At 44.0% G+C, this 20,040-nt stretch overlaps 4 protein-coding genes across 5 annotated transcripts in view; 3 read left to right on the plus strand and 1 right to left on the minus strand.

The window, feature by feature from the left end:
* Positions 1-897: 897 nt before the first annotated feature.
* Ssr1 (signal sequence receptor, alpha) lies at positions 898-3,537 on the plus strand. Its single transcript, NM_001159881.1, has 5 exons — positions 898-1,143; positions 1,832-2,011; positions 2,113-2,372; positions 2,453-2,717; positions 2,795-3,537. The coding sequence occupies exons 1-5, from the start codon at positions 1,080-1,082 to the stop codon at positions 2,866-2,868; spliced, it is 843 nt and encodes a 280-aa protein (NP_001153353.1). The 5' UTR covers positions 898-1,079; the 3' UTR covers positions 2,869-3,537.
* Positions 3,538-4,177: 640 nt separating this feature from the next.
* LOC100117287 (60S ribosomal protein L12) lies at positions 4,178-5,623 on the plus strand. Its single transcript, XM_001605592.6, has 4 exons — positions 4,178-4,361; positions 4,454-4,527; positions 4,694-5,083; positions 5,583-5,623. Exons 1-3 carry the CDS (start codon positions 4,325-4,327, stop codon positions 5,078-5,080), a joined length of 498 nt encoding a protein of 165 aa, XP_001605642.1. The 5' UTR covers positions 4,178-4,324; the 3' UTR covers positions 5,081-5,083; positions 5,583-5,623.
* A 66-nt stretch (positions 5,624-5,689) lies between these two features.
* Positions 5,690-7,379, minus strand: Ndufs3 (NADH dehydrogenase (ubiquinone) Fe-S protein 3, 30kDa (NADH-coenzyme Q reductase)). The gene is made up of 5 exons (NM_001172315.1): positions 7,215-7,379; positions 7,068-7,139; positions 6,535-6,782; positions 6,204-6,449; positions 5,690-6,127 (listed from the first exon to the last, which is right to left on the minus strand). The coding sequence occupies exons 1-5, from the start codon at positions 7,282-7,284 to the stop codon at positions 5,969-5,971; spliced, it is 795 nt and encodes a 264-aa protein (NP_001165786.1). The 5' UTR covers positions 7,285-7,379; the 3' UTR covers positions 5,690-5,968.
* Positions 7,380-7,744: 365 nt separating this feature from the next.
* The window catches only part of LOC100121593 (zinc finger protein 467), an 80,524-nt gene continuing 68,228 nt past the window's right edge, over positions 7,745-20,040 (plus strand). For both annotated transcript variants that reach the window (XM_008206080.4, XM_016982760.3), the window contains exons 1-2: positions 7,745-7,883; positions 8,329-8,384. Coding sequence is in view for 1 of the 2 variants with exons in the window: in XM_016982760.3 (XP_016838249.1) it covers positions 8,357-8,384 (28 nt within the window). In the remaining variant the exon portion in view is untranslated. The remainder of the gene's footprint in view (positions 7,884-8,328; positions 8,385-20,040) is intronic.

The raw sequence follows: 20,040 nt of genomic DNA on the forward strand, positions 1-20,040 counted from the left end.
TCGTCGATAAAACTATGAAATATTTAACTATTCGATGATTAATTTCTTATTTTAGGTATTTTTCAAACATTTGAAAAATCTATTGAAAAATATTCAAAATTAATTAAAGAAAAAAAATTCAATAAATCCATAGCAGAAATAAGTTTGCAAATAAAACATAGACCCGAGTGCACTATTCCACTTTCAAATTCCCATCACTATCGATCTCCGTTTCCGATGCATCTTCAATCACCGCACGCAAAGAAGCACGTGTACTTAGCGCGATATCTGTACACATATATAGACATCCGCGCCGACTCCGAAGAAAATCGTCCACGTAGCAAAGAAACTTATTCTCCGTCTCTTTTGCTCTTTATCGCCTTCGATATAAGAACGTTTGAAAGATCGTCGTGACCTTGAAAGTTGGTAATCCTGCCAGATTTACGATCCATGGATCCGTTTGAATATTTTTTTTTTCTTCGAGCAATTAACGTAAAAGATAAGTGAATTTTTAGGAATAAAAAAGTAAAAACAGTGATTATGAATAATTTATCCGATTAATAGTAAAAATAAAATTTATGGAAATAAATACGCTTACCCGCTGTTCTAATTTCCTGAAAAATGACGACTCCGAAACGCGAGCCTAACCGAGACCGTCGCGCACACTCCGACTCTATGGAACAAACCACCAGCAGCACGTTGCACAACCTGCCAAACGCAGCTCCATTCCGACCATTGTGACGTAGCCGCCTCGTACACCGACTCCCAGCCAACTTCACTCCCCTATCACCGTCTCTCCCACATCCACAACTCTTCCATTCAAACCGTTGAAGAGCGAGTGAGACAGAAAAGCATCGGCACACTTGGCGACTTGGCACCACGAGAGTGCAGCATGCGCGCAAGATAGAAGCCCCGTTCGCTCTCTCTCTCTGTCTCTCTCCGCGTAACGCCGCACTCGTCTCGTAGCAGCTTAGCACACAGAGCCGTCGTCGCGCACAGCTTTTCTCTTTAATTTTCTCCTTTATTTCCGCGAGCCCCGTGGAACACGACGAAGCGTCATCTCCGCACGCGGGACTAAAGGATAACAATAATCCGTCGAAATGAGGAATCTACTGCTGCTGCTGCTCATCGCCCTGCCGGCTGTTATCCTGACGACGAGCCCAGGTGAGTTACCGCTGTCTCCAGATGTCACGCAGATGCACCGGAATTTCGCGAGCTTTTTGGCACACCTGGGTATCGTGCTCGACGCTACTCGATTCGGGAGTGCGGATTTCAGGCTTAACCCGGGGAAAAGCGACGGTCGAGCGGTTATTTGTGTGAAAATCTGGCCGACTCCAAAGTGACACGTGAGCGATTTGGTACACCTACTTTGGGATGCGTTTGTTGTATGAAATTTTCTCGAGATCGAAATTTACGCGGATTTGGGCCACGGGATTCGGTTGAGAATTTTGGGTTTCGGCAGGGGACGAGGGTGGAAACGAGAAATTGGGGGGGGAAAATGTTGCGAAACTCCGAAACGGAGTCGTAGCTTGGGTTCCCTTTAATTTTCGAGCGATTTTTTCGGTGAGTTTCGCGTCACAGATGGTCCCCCGTCGGCTTTATTTATAGCTCGAATTGTAGCTGGTTTACCTGAGGATTCATTGCTTGGGACTGAAACATATTTTTTTTGCCCTAGTGGGCTCGATTGACACTGATAAAAACAGACACTTGTTACTGTGGGGTATCTGTAAACATATTATCTTGGTTTTGTCGATGAATTGTCTTGGAGTAGCAAGAGTTAGTGGATGAATATTGGAGTCAAGTGTACAAGTGGATGAATTAAATATTAAATTCATTTTTTTCTTAATTTCAGGAAGCGGACCAGTTGCGTACGCTCAGGAAGATGACAATGATGACATTGTTGATGTCGAAGGAGAGGAAAGCAGCATAGTTACGGAAGAGGAGCCTGAAGAAGAGAGTGTAACGGCATCCAAAGATGTTGATACTACCATCCTCTTTACGGAGCCAATCCACAACTCGTTATCGACCCTTGGTAAGGAGTTATAACTTGAATTTGAACCAAGGAAACTAATCATGAGTCTAACTAGTAGTCTAAATTTAAATGGATTCCATAACAAACATGTATTATTACAGAACTGCCTGCTGGAAAGCCAGTTGAATTCTTGATTGGATTCATCAACAAGGGTGAGATTGACTTTGTTGTGGAGACGGTCAATACCTCCTTCCGTTACCCCATGGACTTCAACTTCTACATCCAGAACTTCTCCACCATTGCTTACAACAAGATTGTGAAGCCCAACCATGAAGCTACGTTGGCTTACTCCTTTGTTCCCTCTGAATCTTTTGCTGGAAGACCCTTTGGACTCAACATCAACTTGAACTACAGAGATGCTGTAAGTAGCCTAAGTAAAATAGTTGACAAAACAGAAAGAGTTTAGACTGTGTTATAATAATATACTCTATTTTCTTGCAGAACGGTCTGTCTTTCCACGAAGCTGTTTTCAATGAAACCGTGCAAATCATTGAACTGGATGAGGGTCTGGATGGTGAAACTGTTTTCCTATACATATTCTTGGCAGCTTGCGTTATTCTGACCCTTGTTGGAGGACAGCAGCTTCTGTCTTCTTTCGGAAGAAGATCCCGTTCTTCCTCTCGCAAGCATACCGTTGAAGTAGGAACTTCCAACCCCAACAATGTTGATTATGACTGGCTTCCCAGCGAGACTGTCCGCATGCTCAGTAAGTATAAATATTGCCACCAAATACTAAATAGGTCCTTCTAACAAGTATGTAACACGCTATAATTTACTTTACAGACAAATCTCCCAAAACTCCACAACAAAGTCCAAGGCAAAGGAAAGCCAAGAGGTCTGTTGGCTCTGATGACTGAATTTAATTGTAATTATTTATGTGGTTAATTTAAAACAGCGAGGAGATAAATAATAGGACGTACAATACGTTTTTTGTAATAAAAACTCGACTTTTTTACTCAAACGCAACATGAAATCTTTGCCATTTTCACATGTGCGTTGCAGTGTTTTATTCTTAACCACACGCAACAACGCGCGTTAATCGTGAACAAACTTTTTCTCACCTAGGTAAAGAATTACTATTAAACATAAAGTACAACGTTTATGGAGTTTCTAATTAATGAATAAACTTTTTTACAAATACTCTTTAAAGAACCATGTACCATTGTGATAAATGTTACACAATAATAAAGCGAACGAGTATTTGCTTTATTTAGGGTTTATAAGGCGTGCCGCCAAAATCAAATTTGCAAATAATCGAGTTAAAAAGTGCTTAAAATAAAAAAAATGACAAACACAAATTTATTGCATTACACCTGGTACATTCCATTCGGAAAGAATTAATGAAAAATCGAAAAGGGGCTTCTTATTCTTAATTATCTTGGTATACAAATATTCATCTTATTAATGTAAATATTTTGAGTGCTGAGTGAAAGTTAATTAATAATAATATTTTGTTGAATGAATATTATAAACATTTGTAATAGGAATTTATTCTTATCATAATAAAACATGTTTTTATAAAGGTATTAATGAATTTTTTATTTTTTAAAGCGACCAGATTTGTTTAACTTATTATCGTTAACAAGGCCAAAAAAACGCTTTATCAGCATTGTACTCTGGTGGCGTGGCAAGGCGCATGTCAGTACTTATACATGTGTCTACGTGGCCGGCAAATATATATTTCTTGCTTTCTCTTTTTTGAACGGTATTTTCTGATGCCGCTTGATCTCAGTTAGTGACCGTAATAATCCGAATTCGTTTCTTTTTCTTAGATGAATTAATATATGTAATAGGGTCATCTCCTGATCTTTTCCATATATTGATACGGTTCACGAAAATAATATAGCGTGTCAGATCACGAATTCATATATTTACATTAATAATTATTAAAATCAAAAGGATTATGACTGTAAATTGTTCGGTCATCGAACAGCTGATTGGGCGCCACAATAGTAAAGCAATAAAAAATTTTCATTTGAGTCGTTTGAATTTTTTTTCTATCGATGCAGCAAATCTAAAACAGGATTAAAATCACACGTAATTTTTATATGTAAAATATTGACAAACACCAAGTGTTTTGCGTCGTTTACCAACAATCGATTGAAGCACGGGTCTATTACAATAATAGTGACGGCCCTGAATCCGGCTTCTTTCCGTGACTTTTTTTCACGGTTGGCGGCGCTGCAGTAGTGCTTCACTTTTCCGGCGAACAGCCTTTCCGAAGACGCAGCTCGACGCGGCTGGACGTTGTTCGATTATAATCGGGAGACATCAGCGGTTTTCCGTTATTTGTTAAACAAATAAACTGTCAAAATGCCTCCCAAATTCGACCCCACTGAAGTCAAGAAGGGTATTTTTCAATAATCTTATTTAATAGCCGTCTGCTCGTTCTTTCTTTCTTTCACGTGTAATGAACATTGTTCTTCTTTTCTTTTTTTATAGTGTTCCTGAGGTGTGTCGGAGGTGAAGTAGGAGCTACTTCTTCTCTTGCCCCCAAAATCGGTCCACTTGGTCTGGTAAGTCAACGAAATATTCAAATTTCTACATCATAACCAACCCGCCCTCGCATAACCTCCAAAACAAACATGTAACAGTAGTATCCACGTGCACATAGTCTGTTTTGTAAGATCATAAAAAAATGAGAATCGGACATCCATCTCATTCGCTATATTTTCCCTACAGTCTCCCAAGAAGGTCGGTGACGACATCGCCAAGGCGACCAGCGACTGGAAGGGTCTGAAAATCACCGTCCAGCTGACGATCCAAAACAGACAGGCCACCATCTCCGTGGTGCCCTCGGCTGCGTCGCTGATCATCAAGGCCCTGAAAGAGCCCCCAAGGGACCGCAAGAAGGTCAAGAACATTAAGCACAGCGGAAACTTGTCTTTCGACGAGATCGTGTCCATCGCGCGCGCGATGAGGCCCAGGTCCATGTCCCGCGAACTCAGCGGAACCATCAAGGAAATCCTTGGTACCTGCCAGTCCGTCGGTTGCACCGTCGAGGGCAGGCCGCCCCACGACATCATCGACGAGATCAACAGCGGAGATTTCGAAACGCCAGAAGAGTAAATGGTGGGTATAGGGTCCTCGGCTCACTCTTTTGATTGTCGATTGGTTTGTTAACTTGTGCAGGTAGTTTTTGAAGTAAATTATCAACTGTCAGAAAAGATTTTAAATTTAATGTTTATACTCTGAACTCTTGATGTTTTTTGTAATTGTTTTGCTTGGTAAAGTTAAAACTTGTTTATAATTGAAAAATATTAGTCAAATTTGGCATTTATTCTCAATACAATTGAAAGTGAGAGCTATGGACTCTTGGTAGGGGTTGGCATCCCATCCACCTGATTGGTTCCATTTCACTACTGGTCCAACAGGCATTATAGCCATTGAGGAGTAAACCTCAATAAAAAATCAATTATAGGCTTCTAATTAGAATATGCTGTATTTATTTGATATTTATTTTAAAAACTACTTGAAACTTTTTTAAAATCACGGTGATAAATACAGCACATCTTGAAGTTTTACATGACTTATATCTATATGTAACAATGTCATATTTTTATTATTTCAGATTGTTTGCAACTTTGGCAATAAAAAAATCTAAAAAATCAATATCATATTTGAAAAGTTCTTTCTTCCCTATATTTAATACCTTTTCCTTTATCAATTTAATTAATTATTTATTCATTTTAAATTATATAATATTTAGTTTGTAAGTAACTTTTATTTTAGATTTTATACAAAAAGTGTATTTACAATAAATAATTAATAATTTCCTTTAGTTTTGAGAGCAATATTGAATTTTTCTAATGCATGATGAATATACGCAACTTCATTTATTTACTTATATAAAATATTAACAATGCACAGATTTTTATTAAATTCAAAATTAATTTTCAATCAATTGAATTTTCCTGTACTATGCAATAATTTAATGATCTAGGATTTAAAGGACAATTACTTATTTTCCTTGATCGGTACATCTTCTGCTGAATTTGAAGCATTTCTGAAATTTGGGAACTGTTCCCAAGGTGCAGATAACTCGAATTTCCTGTATTCTTGAGCCAATTCAAGAGGTTCAGCAACCACTCGTTTTTTCTCGTCATCGTACCGAACCTGTAATAACGCAATTTATATTTTATTACCTTTAAGTTTACTAAAGCTTAAAATTTTTTGTAAGTGCAGTATTCACCTCAATATAACCAGTTAGAGGGAAATCTTTTCTCATAGGATGACCCTCAAATCCGTAATCAGTCAGAATTCTCCTTAAATCGGGATGACCAGCAAAGTAGATTCCAAACATATCCCATACTTCTCGCTCATACCAGTCAGCAGCCTTGTGTACATCATAAATAGAATCTACTGGTGTTAATTCATCTGTGTAAGTTTTCACACGGATTCTTGTGTTATACCTTATTGAAAGAATGTTGTACACAAGCTGTCAAAGTAAAACAATAGTTGAGCAAAATACAAAATAGTAGTCTGATAAATGCTTAAATTTTGAGTGATTTGTAAAAATATACTTCAAATCTGTATGGCCTGCTTGGAATATCAACAGCAGTGATGTCTGATAAGTTGGTGAATTGACAATTGTGATGATCTTTTAAAAAACTGACTGTGGGTATGATTCCTTCAGGTGCAATGCATATTTCCAACTCATCACCCGCTTCAATTTGAACTTTTTGAACGTATTTTGGCAGACATTCAGCTACATATTGTCCAAAATCTTTTAATTGGGCTACTTTTTCCTGGTCAATCTTGCGGACAGTTGCTACAAAACAGATGTAAACAGGCTTAGAAACTGATTTTAGTGGCACAGATTAAGTCAATAATGACTAAAACAGATAAAGAACATATAACATAACCGACGAAATCAAGATATTTAAGAAAATTACTCAATTAGTTAGAAAACTTGACACTTGACAAAACTGGAGCTTTAAATACCACTGAACTGGAGCAACGTAAACAACTACAGCAATCGCACTACATCAGTTACTTGATACAAAACCTTCTCAAATTTCGTTGAATATGAATCAACAAAGCATTGTTTACTCACGTCTAGTATCCTTAGGAGCTTCAGTAGACTTTCCAGATGAATTTCTCAATGCAGAACAAGCAGAAATATAACCTGCAAAGAATCGAGCCAAATGTCATTACATAATAAACAAATACTCCCAATCGACATGTCGATCCAGTTACTCACGCTGAGGCACCGGAGCCGCCCGCGTCAACGACTTGATCGCCGTGAAAACATTTTTCATGGCAAAGGCCATTTTCTTTGGAAAATCGTCTTTACGCGATGGAATTGCCAGACGAAAATTCCATCGACGACTGGGATGGATTATTTTTTCACTGCAGCGCTGCCGTCAAGCCGAGCTAAGTACGCATGCGCCGCTTTCGAATACTTTGCGCGCCACCATATCAGGTCGGGAGAAAAAAAGTTCGCCTGACAGAGCCGAATGTTTTGCGTGATTTTTTTTTATACCGGAGGTGTTTTGCTTGCTCATCGGGATTTTTAGTCGAAGGATATAAGACTAGCAAGTGGATTTCCGCGAAGGAAAGAACGATTCGGCCGAGTTTGTTTTGATTCGAGCTGAGGAACCAGTTGAGAAGGAAGTTACGGCTTGTCATAACCTCCAACTTTTTTTACCTTTTTTCTGTGCACATTCGGCTCGCACGGCGGACGAACTGTTTTATAATTAAAACTTTGACGTAAACAACGTTGGATAACCAAAGGATTCTGGAAAGTGTCGATATTATATTTTATCGAGATGCCGCTGGATAAAACCATTATTTCGGCTGGTCTTCGTTTTGGCGACGTGATTGCGTAAAGAAGCTTCGTACGCGAGCGATTGGGATATCAACAAAGCGAGTGAGTACAGCTTTTGTATTTCTACGTTTTTATAAAATAATTTTAGCTGTTATCTCTCTAAATGTGGCTTTTTTAAGTTTACTATTGTAACTTTTGTTGAGTCAGAAGTTGAAAATTAAGTCAATGTAAACATTGAACAATAAGGTTAGAATTTGTGTGTTTAGATGTCAGACGTGAATCATAAACAAAGATGATCGTACCTTTTTTCATAGCATCAAATAGCTAAATTCATTCTCGCATATTCTCAACTGGTTGTCTCTTTTATTATGAAAAATGATGAGTGCATATCAAACTAGATCACGTCATCGATATGTAAAAGCAACGATCTTACGGTATTGCGACTCAGTCATTATCCCAAATGGTAAAATTAAGCAACGGAGACAGAGCGTTGAGCTGTGAAAAAATTCACGCACACGAGTTTACGAGATTATTCTTCGTGTTACAGATTGTCGCCGAACTTGGAACCGCTTGGGATGTCGCCGCTTTTATTTACCACGAAGGGTAAGTGATCACATGTGCCCGTACAGTATTCATTCATGTTGTTGCTCGAAGCTTGTGGTCGTTATCTGCAAGATGTCGCCCTGATCCCATAAACTTAATTACTGGTCCTGTTTTTCGTGCGGATTTTGACTGACTGTTTTAACATGATGATCTAGAATGGTAATCATTCCCTTCGGTTGTTTTGTTAAATTGACTTTTCTTTTGTTTATGTATTTCATATCGATTTGAGGTAAAATAAGTTTTTATCTGTATTGATCGTTTGTACAAACTCGGGCACAGTTGGATGATTATGCAAACAATTATTAAATTTTACATTAGAAACATTTTCATGATAAATTAATTTGAATCTCGGGTAGCACAAGTATTTTGATTAATCATAACTTTCCAACTTTTTTTACAACTATAACAACCTTTGAGAACTGAGACACTCGCATTTAAGGGCAAAGTCCTACCGTGCCCGACCTGCACTACTTACACTACATCGGAAAATCGAACTATCAAAGATTTCGTTACGAAATTCACCTTAAACACTTTAACATATCAAAATTATTTTATTTCAAATTGCGATTGTATAAAATATGGGTAAAGCAATAGGCTTTTGTTGTTTCAACTCTATCGATTTCTCGAATAAATTACGATGTCTTTTCAATACTACATCCACTTTCTATTTTACTCATCTGGAATTAAAAAATACCTGTAATTTATTCATTGCGTTAATGTAGCTCACGTTGGCGATTAGGTCGAACTACATAACAAATCTCAGATGATAAATATGAAGTAACTTACACATAATTCGAATGCAATGCACATTGCGAAGTTTAAATAAAACGAAGTTATCAAAATGCTATAAGAGTAGTTTTCGATATGAAGTCACATTTAAACGTAACCTGAAAGTAGCTCGCTTTTACTATTAAATCGAATCGAATTATCTAAACTAGAAGAGTTGAAGACTTATATCAATCGATTTTTACGAATTAATGCATTATATAAAGATGTGAAATCGCGATAGATCAATCACGTCATTTTAATGCATGCAGCTCTCATAATTTATTTGCACTACTCAAACTAATCTCACATCTCGCGGCATTGATCTCCTTTTTACGATTCTGATTCCAGTACGTTTTCTGCAAAAGTAAATCTGACATAGTAATCATTCGAATTAACAGCTTTCTTAAACGGCATCAGAAGAAAAAAAATCAATGGCTCAAAACCAACAAACTCCATCTTGCAGAATCGTTCAAGCTCGCAAACCGCGCCGCATTATGGATAAGCGCAAATATTATACCGAAATCGTCTCCGCGCGACTATTTCGAAAACGCGCGCCCTTTTAGAATAAGATAGTGAGCACCTCTCGGTCTTTGACCTGCCGGCGCTTGACTTGATTCACTTGGCACCTCTCGCGCGAGAGAGCTACTGCGCTTGGGAAAAAGGAGCAGGAAATCGTGATTTATCATATATACGCTTCCTCTGCAGCTTATACAGCGCCAGCAACATGTGAGGATGATTTGTTTCGGATACACACGTGTGTTTCTTTTTCGAAATCGCTCGTACACACACACACACACACACACACAACGATTCGTGAAGTGCGAAAATGCATTTTTCAAAAAACGCCAACAACGTATCAATAAAATCAATGTTCTCTCAACGACTTTACCATTCGGCGCTTATCTAAATGAATTCAAACGCCGGTAATTTATAGCCGGCGCGCACTAATTCGGAATATGGCGTATATATAGTATCTAGAAAATATCAACGCGTCCATCCGCGCTTGTAATCTGCGCAAACTCTCGCGCGCGGCGCAATTACGCGCGCACAGAGAGACCAATCCGCGCGCAGGGCTTCGAGAGCGTAACCGGCGCAAATTACTCGTTAATTTCCACTATATAAGCAACCGCGAAAAATCTCCTAACGCACACCTCTAAACGCAACGTTAATAAATAAGACACTTATCTGCAAACATTAAGCCCGACCGGCTTCCGCGCGCACTCGCGGCTTATCAAGCTCGAAATTTTTATACTCGAAAGTAGAAATCGGACTACTGCTACGGAGAGTCTCGTTCGAGTAGGAGTTTAACGACCTCCTACGAATCAAAATGAGGGAAAAAAGCTCCGCGTCGTCGCTGTAGCGATATCTGGCGAGCGTTAAAAAAGCGCCAAGTGTGCTAGAGCAGCGCGAAAGAGAAAACGTTTGGGTTCGAGGCACGATATGTCATATAGGTACACACGGTGGCGTTGACATGCGCCGAAGTCATTTTAGCGGGGTATAGTGCGTGTATAGAAGCTTTGGGATCGTCTATCTTTAGCGAGTGTCTTTCGACTCTCTCGTGCTTGAGAGAAAAAGAGAGAGAGAGAGAGAAGCTAATACCTATCTTTAACTGCCTCAAATCGAGCCGTGAAATTATTGTCTCGAGCGCGACAGCATTTTCGAAACACTTAAAGCTCCTGGCGGTACTCTACCTCTATTTCTCTCTCTCTCTCTCTTTCTCTCTCGCTCTCGCTCTCGCCTTGACTAAGTTTAAACTTCGTTTTGGTTTACTTTATTTTCGCTTCCTCCCCGCGCGCTTTTCGAATTCTGCAGTGGACGCGCTGAGCGTTTATACAACGGGGGGTGAGCCGAGAGAAGGGAGAGAGAGAAAGAGAGAGAGAGAGAGAGAGAGAGAGAAAGAGAACGGCTGAAATTCGTCGGGGAGAGTCTGGTGGGTTTCGAATGAATTTCTGCGCTACTACTCAGGCTCTCTTTCTCTCTCGCGCGTCGCTGTAAAACTTTTAAACAAACTGAATTGCATTTCTGGCTGGGGGAGCTGTGTGGGTGTGTTTGCGTGTGTACGCGGATATGTAACGTCGAAAATTAAGTGGCATTGATTAATGATTGTGGATATGGGATTAATCGCGCTTGGTTGGATAATTCCGGATGTGAGGCTCTTTACATAATTATTGTAATCGGGAGGGAGGTCCGGTTTATTATCAATCGGAGAAATTCGAGTCTGTCGTGTGTGTATCTTCTGTATATACAAGAAATTCGTGGTTCTATAGAATAAAATCAAACAAATACCATCATTTTTCTAATATTCTGATTACCAACATGAAAATCGAGCGCATATAAGATTGCAAAATAAATGAAAGCCCGCGAGTATCGACACTGAAATATCGCATTAAAAACAGCATTAACCCCGCGAAGCTCGTTAATAACGAAGCGCAGAAAAATTACGCCGATAAAATTGACAAATACAGTGACAAAGAGGGGAAAATAGACACACCGAGCGTAGTTATTTACACGCGAGGTGCATGTATTCATTACCCGCATTAATGGGCTAATAAAATCCGGCATATATTACGAAGAGGAGCTAGGCTATACAACCTGAATGATAAGCATCAAATAAAAAAACCCACAGTCGCGCGTTTATGCCTCGAAAGTGTGTCGCAAGTGTAAAAAATCCGATTCGAAGCGACGCATCCTGTTTATCATATATACTTTTTCAAATCGATGAAATAATAAAAAAAAATTCTAAACCACCCGGGCAATTGAAACGTCGGAGCCCTGAAAATTTCGCAATAAACAAATTTCCCGAAGCCGTAAATCACTGGCTCGTCGCATAAATCAAAAAAACTTTTTCCTGTTGCAAGACCAGGTCGTCGCAACAGCAGCAGCCGAAACTAAAACCCCGAAAGAAGCAAAAAGTAGAATAAAGAGGGTGGAATCGCGCGAAAAACGAGTAATGGTCAGAGAGAGACAGACAGAGAGAGAGAGAGAGAGAGAGAGAGAGAGAGAGAGATAGTCGCGAGAAGAAAGGCATTAGTCTGTCGAGCGAGCGACATTTGGCTCGCGCATGTTGCAGGTAGCTAGTAGTAGGTATACAGTAGGTGTATACCTAAAGAGAGGAGGAGGAGGTGGAGTAACGCCCGGCGTAGCGTGTGCGTTTCGCGCGCGAGGAAGCATGTGTAGTAGCGCGGCTATGGCTCTGGTGCGCGTTTAGGCGCGGCACGTCACTCTTTTACCCTCTGTCTCGGCCTTGCCGGCGTGTATACACACGTACATGCGTATAGGTATACATGCACAGAGCGCGATGGCCACCCCCTTTGGAAGGCCGTCGCCGCCGCCGCCGCCGCCGCCACCGCCACCGCGTGTACTGGCCAGGTATATAAATGCGAGTCTAGAGAGAAAGAGAGAGAGAGAGAGAGAGAGAGAGAGAGAGAGAGAGAGAGAGAGAGAGAGAGGGTGGATTGGTGTTAGGTAACCCGGTCGATATATCAGGGCTCCGCTGCAGCTGTCTGTCAGCCAAGCTGAACTATACATCCTTCTTTTTCTCTCTCCCATTCCTTCTTTCCCGCTCGCTCTAGGTATGTGTGTGTGCGTGCGTGTATGTGTGTGTGTGCTGCAGGGTATACGCGGCCGGTATCGCTCTCGCTCTAACGTACTAGCGGCGACTACGGCGACGGGGCGACGTTGGGGCCCGAACGAAGAAAAAACTGCTCTCGCTGCTTCTGGGTAATTTTTCATCGTTGCAGAACGGACGACAGAGGCGCGCTGCCGGGCTGCCGCTGCTGCGCGCGAGAAAGAAGGAGACAGAGAGAAAACGAACGAGAGGCAAAGAGAGAGAGAGAGAGAGAGAGAGAGAGAGAGAGAGAGAGGAGAGAGAGAGAGAGAGAAAGTGCACGGCTAGTAGTCGAGGCAGCAGCAGCAGCAGCAGCAGCAGAGGCGAGCTGAACCCCGACGTACACGCCGCGCCACCCCCTTTTTTCCAGCCCGCGCGCTCGCCCGTCCGTCCGACGCCCCTCTCCCCCTCCCCCGCATCTTTTTCATCTCTTCCTCTTTCCTCTCTTCTTTTCGCCCTTCCTCCTACGAGAGAGCACCGCCACCGCCGCCGCCGATGCACGACGTGAAAAACGTCCGCCCACCTAACTTAGTGTCTGTGCGCTGCTACGCTGCAGGTCTCCAGGTAGAAAGAGCGCGCGAGCGTGAGCGAGAGAGAGAGAGAGAGAGCGAGATAGCTGGCGGCACAGCAGTGCTGCATAGGCGCCCCCTGCCCCCTACCCCGTCGGTGAACTAGGAGTCCAGAGGTGTATGCGGCACGTCAGGTTCCACCTCCCCACCAGCCGGCGCAGTGTGTACGCACACACCCCCCGACGCTGGTGGGCCCACCCTCTATTTACCGCGCCGCGCAACCCCCTACACCCCCTTACCGCCAGTGCATCTCTTTCCCTCCCTCCGCTCGCGGGAAAAACTCTGGCGTCCGGAAAAGAAGAGAGAAAGAGAGAGGGCGAGTGGGGAGGATCGATTTTTACTGGGGCAACCTCAACTCTTCCAAGCCCCCTGCCGGCACCCCCCTACGAGCGAGCTCCTCCTGACACCCCGCATGGTTCCTCTCTCGCTCCTCCGAAAGAACGAGAGGGAGAGAGAGAGAGAGAGAGAGAGGACTGAGGGAGGTGTATTCACCTCTCTCTCCGCCGGCGTCGCGTGCACCCTCTTGCATCGCTCTTTCACCCAACCCCCTTTTTTACCCCTCGGCGCGTCCGTCTGAGCTAGCCACCAGCCTAGGACCTCTCTCTTTTTATCTGCTGTCGTTTTCTCTATATCGCTCGCTCTTTCTCTCTCTCACTCCGCGCCGTGTGCGCGCTAGCAGTAGCGAATATAACGCGTCGGAGGTAGAGGAGAGGGTCACCTTGCATTTTTTTCGCCCTCGAGGTTAATTTTCTCTCTTTCTCAAAAGGCAGAATTCGGACGGATTTCGGGGAAAATTTTTTCGCTCTCCGATGTTGCAAGCCTTCTCTGATTAATTAAAATGTCTCCCATGCGTATGCCATTCCGAGGCTTCGATCGGACTTTTTGATATTCGGTTTGATGTTAAGTCAAACGCGAGCTCGCTCTCCCCTCTATAGGCGGGGTACCCACGTACGCCCCCTAAAAACTGGTCAGCGCGCAACCCTTCCCCCTTCTTTTTATCGCTCTCTCTCTCTCTCTCTCTCTCTCTCTCTCTCTCTCTCTCTCTGCACTGCGCGCATAGCTCGGAGTGCAGGTTCTCACACTCCAGAGCCGGAGCTTCTCTCGCGTGTACACTAGGAGCTACCACCGCTGCCACTGCTGCTGCTGCTGCTGCTTTTGCGCGGACACCCCCCGGGCGGCCACCCCCTTTTTCCGCTGCCGCCGCCACCGCTCACCCCCTTCTTTTGCCTCTGGTCCGTTTTCTCTCGTATCCGTCCACTCGCTTCCTTCTACTCGCTCTAGCCAGCTGAGCTTCCTCTCTCTCCTGCTCACTGGGGGGCAGAGCCCCCTACCGCCACCCCCTGGCGCACTCACACACACGCGCGCGGGGGCTCGCAGTTTTTTCCATCCTCGTGTCTTTTTCTCCCTCGCTTTCTTTCCTTCTCCCACAGGCTCGGGGTTGCAGTACGTACGGGAGAAAGAGTATGCGTACGTCCACATACACACAGGGGAATGCGGTGGGATGTAGGGGGCGGCACAGAGCGAGCGCAAGCTCGTGGATGCGGGCGTGTGTTTGTAGGGGGCTCGCGCGCCCTCGAAAATATTCGCATGGAGAACGTTTTTCGCGGAAAAAAGTTTCCCGCGAGCCAGGCACCTCTACCTTTCTCGTGCAGCAGCAATGGAGCTGGCTTCTCTCTCTCTCTCTCTCTCGCTCCCTCTCCCGTGCAGATACTCTCTCCTTCTTTTCTCTTTTTTTGCGCGTGCTTTTTTTCGGTGCTGTCTTTGTTTCTTTTTTTCGACTCTCTCTCCACCCCGCTCTCTCCTCCTCTCTCTTACGTACCTCGTTCTCTCTCTCTCTCTCTCTCTCTCCCTCTCTTTCTCTCTATACGTGCGTCTGGCTTTTCCCGGGGGTAGGACTCTCTCGCGAGCTTTTTAAGCTAGTATTTTCCAGCGCTAAAATTACTTTTGCAATAGCGCGCGTTCTCTCTATCTCCCTTCCCTGCGTTTTATCTCGCTCTTTCTCTGTATCTCTCTCTCTCTCTCTCTCTCTCTCTCTCTCTCTCTCTCTCACTCCGGTCGCTATTTCCCACCCCCTCGCGTCACAATTATTTCTCGATCGGCCGAGCCTTGGCCAATCAACTACTCTCGGCCCGGCTCTTTCTTTTTCATCTTTTATTTAAAGCGTAGGGATGCGTCGGTGAATGGCTACGGTTTTACTCCCCCTCCTCTCAGTCAGGAGCACCCCCGCTCTTTTATCTCGCTTCTTTTTTTTCAACCTCGCGGCAGCAGTGGCGGCGTTCAAATTCTTCTGTTTAAATTTCCAGCGTTGTGCCAAACGTACATGCATACATACATACGTACACGCGCACAGGAGAGAAAAAAGGAAGGATAAACGACGATTCGAAGCTTTTTTACGCGTTGATGCTCCGCTGGAAAATAATTCGAGGAAATTGGTGTAAGCAACGAGTACAGGAGTATAGTAGTACCCCGCGCGTTCATTGCGATGTAGCGGCAGTTGAGGCTCTTCGCGCAGTGTGTACGCCCGCGTGTATAGGTAAACGGCGCTGCAGCACCGGAGGTGCGGATTTTACGACTGCATCAACGAGGCTCAATGTCTGCCTTCTCTCTCTCCCTGCGTTTACAGGCCTCGTAAAGCCTCTTCCAACTTGCACGCGCTGCATCACCGACAAATGGAGTATTTATTAATTCTGGATTTGCATGCGAATCATGAGGTGGCAATTGCTGCTCTCTCGACGCGCACGCGACGATGACGTCGTTAGCGTAACTGCGGGGAAAATTGCTTTTGCTCAAAAGAGAGAGAGAAAGAGCGAGTGTTTGTGCGCGCCGCTCGGCAAAACTGATTAGAGCGCCCGCGTAGAGAGAGAGAGAGAGAGAGAGAGAGAGAGAGAGAGAGAGAGAGAGAGAGAGCGTGTACGTGTACATATAGATAGTGCACTGCACACGCGTGACGCTATACAGACGGTAAACTGTTGCGTTTGCCGAGAGAGCTTTTTTATTTTACTGCAGTATGCCTATTCGGCTTGTAACCTTGCGCCCGAGCTTTTGTTGCAGCTTCGTCCACTTTTGTGCGTAGTCGAATAGTTTTTTTTTATAGATATCTCGTACTTACACAGGGATATGAAAAGATTCGCTGCGTGTATACGGCGTTACAATTGTTATCGCGTCGGGGAAGAACAGGAGTTAAACATCGCGCTTTATGACTCGAGAATCCCGAACGCGAATCGGGGAAAGTTTGAGTGTCGCGAGTTACAAAGCGAGAGCGAGAGCGCAGTAAAGGGAAGAAAATGAAACCGAAAGCGTGCCGGTACTACGGGCAAGATCTTAAAGGCTGCTCGGCTATAAAAAGGCAAGAAAGCTCTTGTTGCCCTCGAGTCGTGAATTGATTCGCGAAAATTTCGAAGGTGCGAAACTTCCGCGCTAAAACGTTTATCCAATTTATTTCCCGCGATAAGAATCTACGAACGATCGAAATTGGACTTTCTCGGAACCAAACCTCCCCACATACGAGTTTTCGTACACACAGACACGGCACATCGCCGAGCAGTCCGGCTAATAACTCATTTAAAAGAAAACGAAGGGCAAAGCAGCAGCAGCGCTTTTTGTATCCGAGGGTTCGCTCCGGCGTAGCGGAATAAACGCGGGTTCGAAAAAGAGTAAAAAATATAAAAAAAAAACGCACCCACAGCGCCCCCCCCCCCCACCCTTCTCTGCCCTCGCCAAATGAGAAAGAAAGAGGCGCTACAAGGCGGGACCTTTGAAAAAGCTATAAAACAATACCAGAGAGCTCGAAAAGGGTTGCGCGCGGCACGAGCGTCCTGCGCGGGTGTGTATAAATGTATAGAGCGCTGCACACACGTATACACAACCGTTGCGCGAGACAAGGACGCGCAAAGAGCGAGTGAGAGAGAGAGAGAGAGAGAGAGAGAGAGAGAGAGAGAGAGTGAGAGAGCGGCATATACTGATAACAGCGTTCTGCATAGTCGCGCGCCGATCGAGCGTGCCTAGCCCCATTAATTCCACTTGGCGTGAAAAACTTTCCAGTTTGGCAAGCAGCAGTATATGGCGGAGCGACTCATCATGCGCTGCGCTGATTATGTATATAGGCTCGGCGGCCCCCGTGGAAAAAAAGAGAGCTTCGGCCGCGATTATAGTACATTACGTTGACGACGGCGGCGGAGAGCATATAGCCGATCCGGCGATTCGCTTGTAAAAAGTGTCGATACGCGCCGCTGATCTTCTTCTGTCTGGCGGCGAGAGTGTATATGGCTGGCTCGATCGGCCGTTGTTTTATGCGCCGGCGGTGGATAATAGGCCTTCTGTGCAAATTAGCGTCAGACGAGCTGAAAAAAATTGTGTGTAGAACATTAGAAAAAGTATATACGCGACGCGCCGGGCTCAAAGAGAGCTGATTACAAAGGCTGTGTACGCGATGATGATGATGACGAGCGATGAGGATGATTATGAGCGATGAGGATGATGATGATGATGATGATGACGATGCTTCGTGGCGATGAGACGACGCGCCAAGCGCGAATTATTTAGCGAATCGGATACTCCAGGCGATGATAATTATCGGAAAAATTTATATTTACCCGGCTGGAAGAGCAGCTGGGTGTTGACTTGCGGGAAGCTTGCGGCGGAAAGTTTCGAGTACTTTTCGAGCGTGCAGAGGGAGAGAGATACTTTGTTGGAGCTGACGGAAGATGCAGGTGCGAGGAATTTCCGAAAACTCGGGGAAGATTCGAGATTTTGAAAGCGCATTCCGAAAAGTGAGTGTTATGTCGACGGAGATGTTGAGCGAGATTATATTCTATCTCTGATGGAATTGCTACTTGGATCGACGGAGTAGTTTGTTACGGGCAGACTTCGTGAAGATTTTTGAGTAATTTTATGAACGTTTGATTCAACAATGACCTTTTTAATTCACTAGCTAAAATAATCAAAATTGCCTGATCTAACCCTATGTAATAAATAAAGTAAGACGAACACTTATGCGCACCATAAGTGGATACATGACCGATAAGGTCAGACATGACCAGTAGGTTCATCTACACCGGTGCACATTGTCCGTTATGCCTTTCGATTATACCGCGTATCCGAGACCCGCTCAAACCACCTTCGCCGCCGTTATCGAAAAATCAAACTCGCTTATATATCGCTTACACATTACATCTTAAATTAAACTGGTCATTACAGGTACTTAACTCACTATATCTGTCGCATTCCTACATCGATTACACTTTATTCCGACGGCGGTTTCCGCTTTCTCGAAAGAGAAAGCCACGACGTATAACGGGGAAAATTTTTGGATCCGACGAAATTCGCTTACAACCGTACAATACAGCGAATCGCTCGTGCAACAATAATCCCACGAGCAAATGTATAAACATACGTCGCTCTAATTAGTCCCAAAATATAAATTCCTCGAAAAAAAGGCCGGATGTTTTTTTCATAATTACACTCTCCGCACCTGCAAACTCCGCGAAACTTCCCAAATAAACCATCTAAATATCAACGCTGGCAAAAGACGAAAAAAAAGTCGCTCGACGAACAAAAAAAGGAAGAAAAGGCACTGCATGAAGGAAGAAGAGAGAGAGAGAGAGAGGGAAGCCCAGTGACTGTATACGCTCTTTCGCGCAGCAGCTCTCTCGCACACTTCGTATAATTTATTCCAGTGCCTAAAAATACACACCGAAATCCAGCCCCCAAACACACATACACACACAGAGCGACTCTGCGCACGGGCTTTTCCTCCAAGAGCGGAAGCTCGAGTGCCCAACTGCAGCAGCACACGGCCCGAAGAGTTTTTCCGACGACTTGCGCGTCGGCCCGGACGAAGCTTCCTTTCTCCCTTTCCCTCCCTCCTTGTCTTTCTCTTTTTTCACCCTCCTTTTTAGGGGCAGATTTTTTAATTCGGCCTCGCGCACACTTTTTCACTCGCCCGCACCCCTTTCCCCCTCGTTATCACGGGCATTAGCGCGCGCTTATTTTATTTCGCTGTCGGGAGATCTTTAATTAGATGCAGCGCGTACGTAGCGGCGAGAGCTTGGGTGAGCGGAATCGGTTTTTGGTTTTCGGATATAAATGAAAAAGCGACGTTTGCTTTGACGCGTCGAGGGGCTAATTAGATTCAGGGACGTGAACGCGCGCGTGTTAAACCGGCTGAATGATGAAGAGTTTAAAACTGCAGTCGCGTTGCGGCTGTCCATTAATGTTGAATGAAGGGAAGGGAGAGAGAGAGAGAGAGAGAGCTTTTTTCGGGACTGATAAAGCTCGTTAATTTTCGGTCGTTTGTTTTCGGATGATTTGTTGATAAGCTCGCGAGCGAGTTATTTATCCGCTTTTGAATAGTTCCGTAAACGCGATGCCGGTTAGGAATCTCCGTTTGGTTTCTTCAATTTCGCGAAGCTTTAATCGGTGCACTTACGCGAGAGAAAGTACGCGTGCGCTGTAATCGCGGACTTATCATAATTAGCCATTGCTTCTCTCCTGCAGACGGTATCAGTCGTCTCGATAAGTCGGAGTAATGCAATTTCAAATTCTTCGAAAACCAATTCGAAATTGTATATGATCAAAGCTTAGGAAATAGCTTTTTGCACGTCCTGCATTGCGCAGAAAAAGTTTTAAAAACTTTCCCCCAGCCACTTCGTACTTAATACTTGGTATGCGCGCGCAAGAAGAAGAAGATGTAGAAGAAGAAAATTCGCAACTC

Source organism: Nasonia vitripennis, chromosome 2 (genome assembly GCF_009193385.2).
Source record: "Nasonia vitripennis strain AsymCx chromosome 2, Nvit_psr_1.1, whole genome shotgun sequence".
Lineage (NCBI taxonomy): Eukaryota > Metazoa > Arthropoda > Insecta > Hymenoptera > Pteromalidae > Nasonia > Nasonia vitripennis.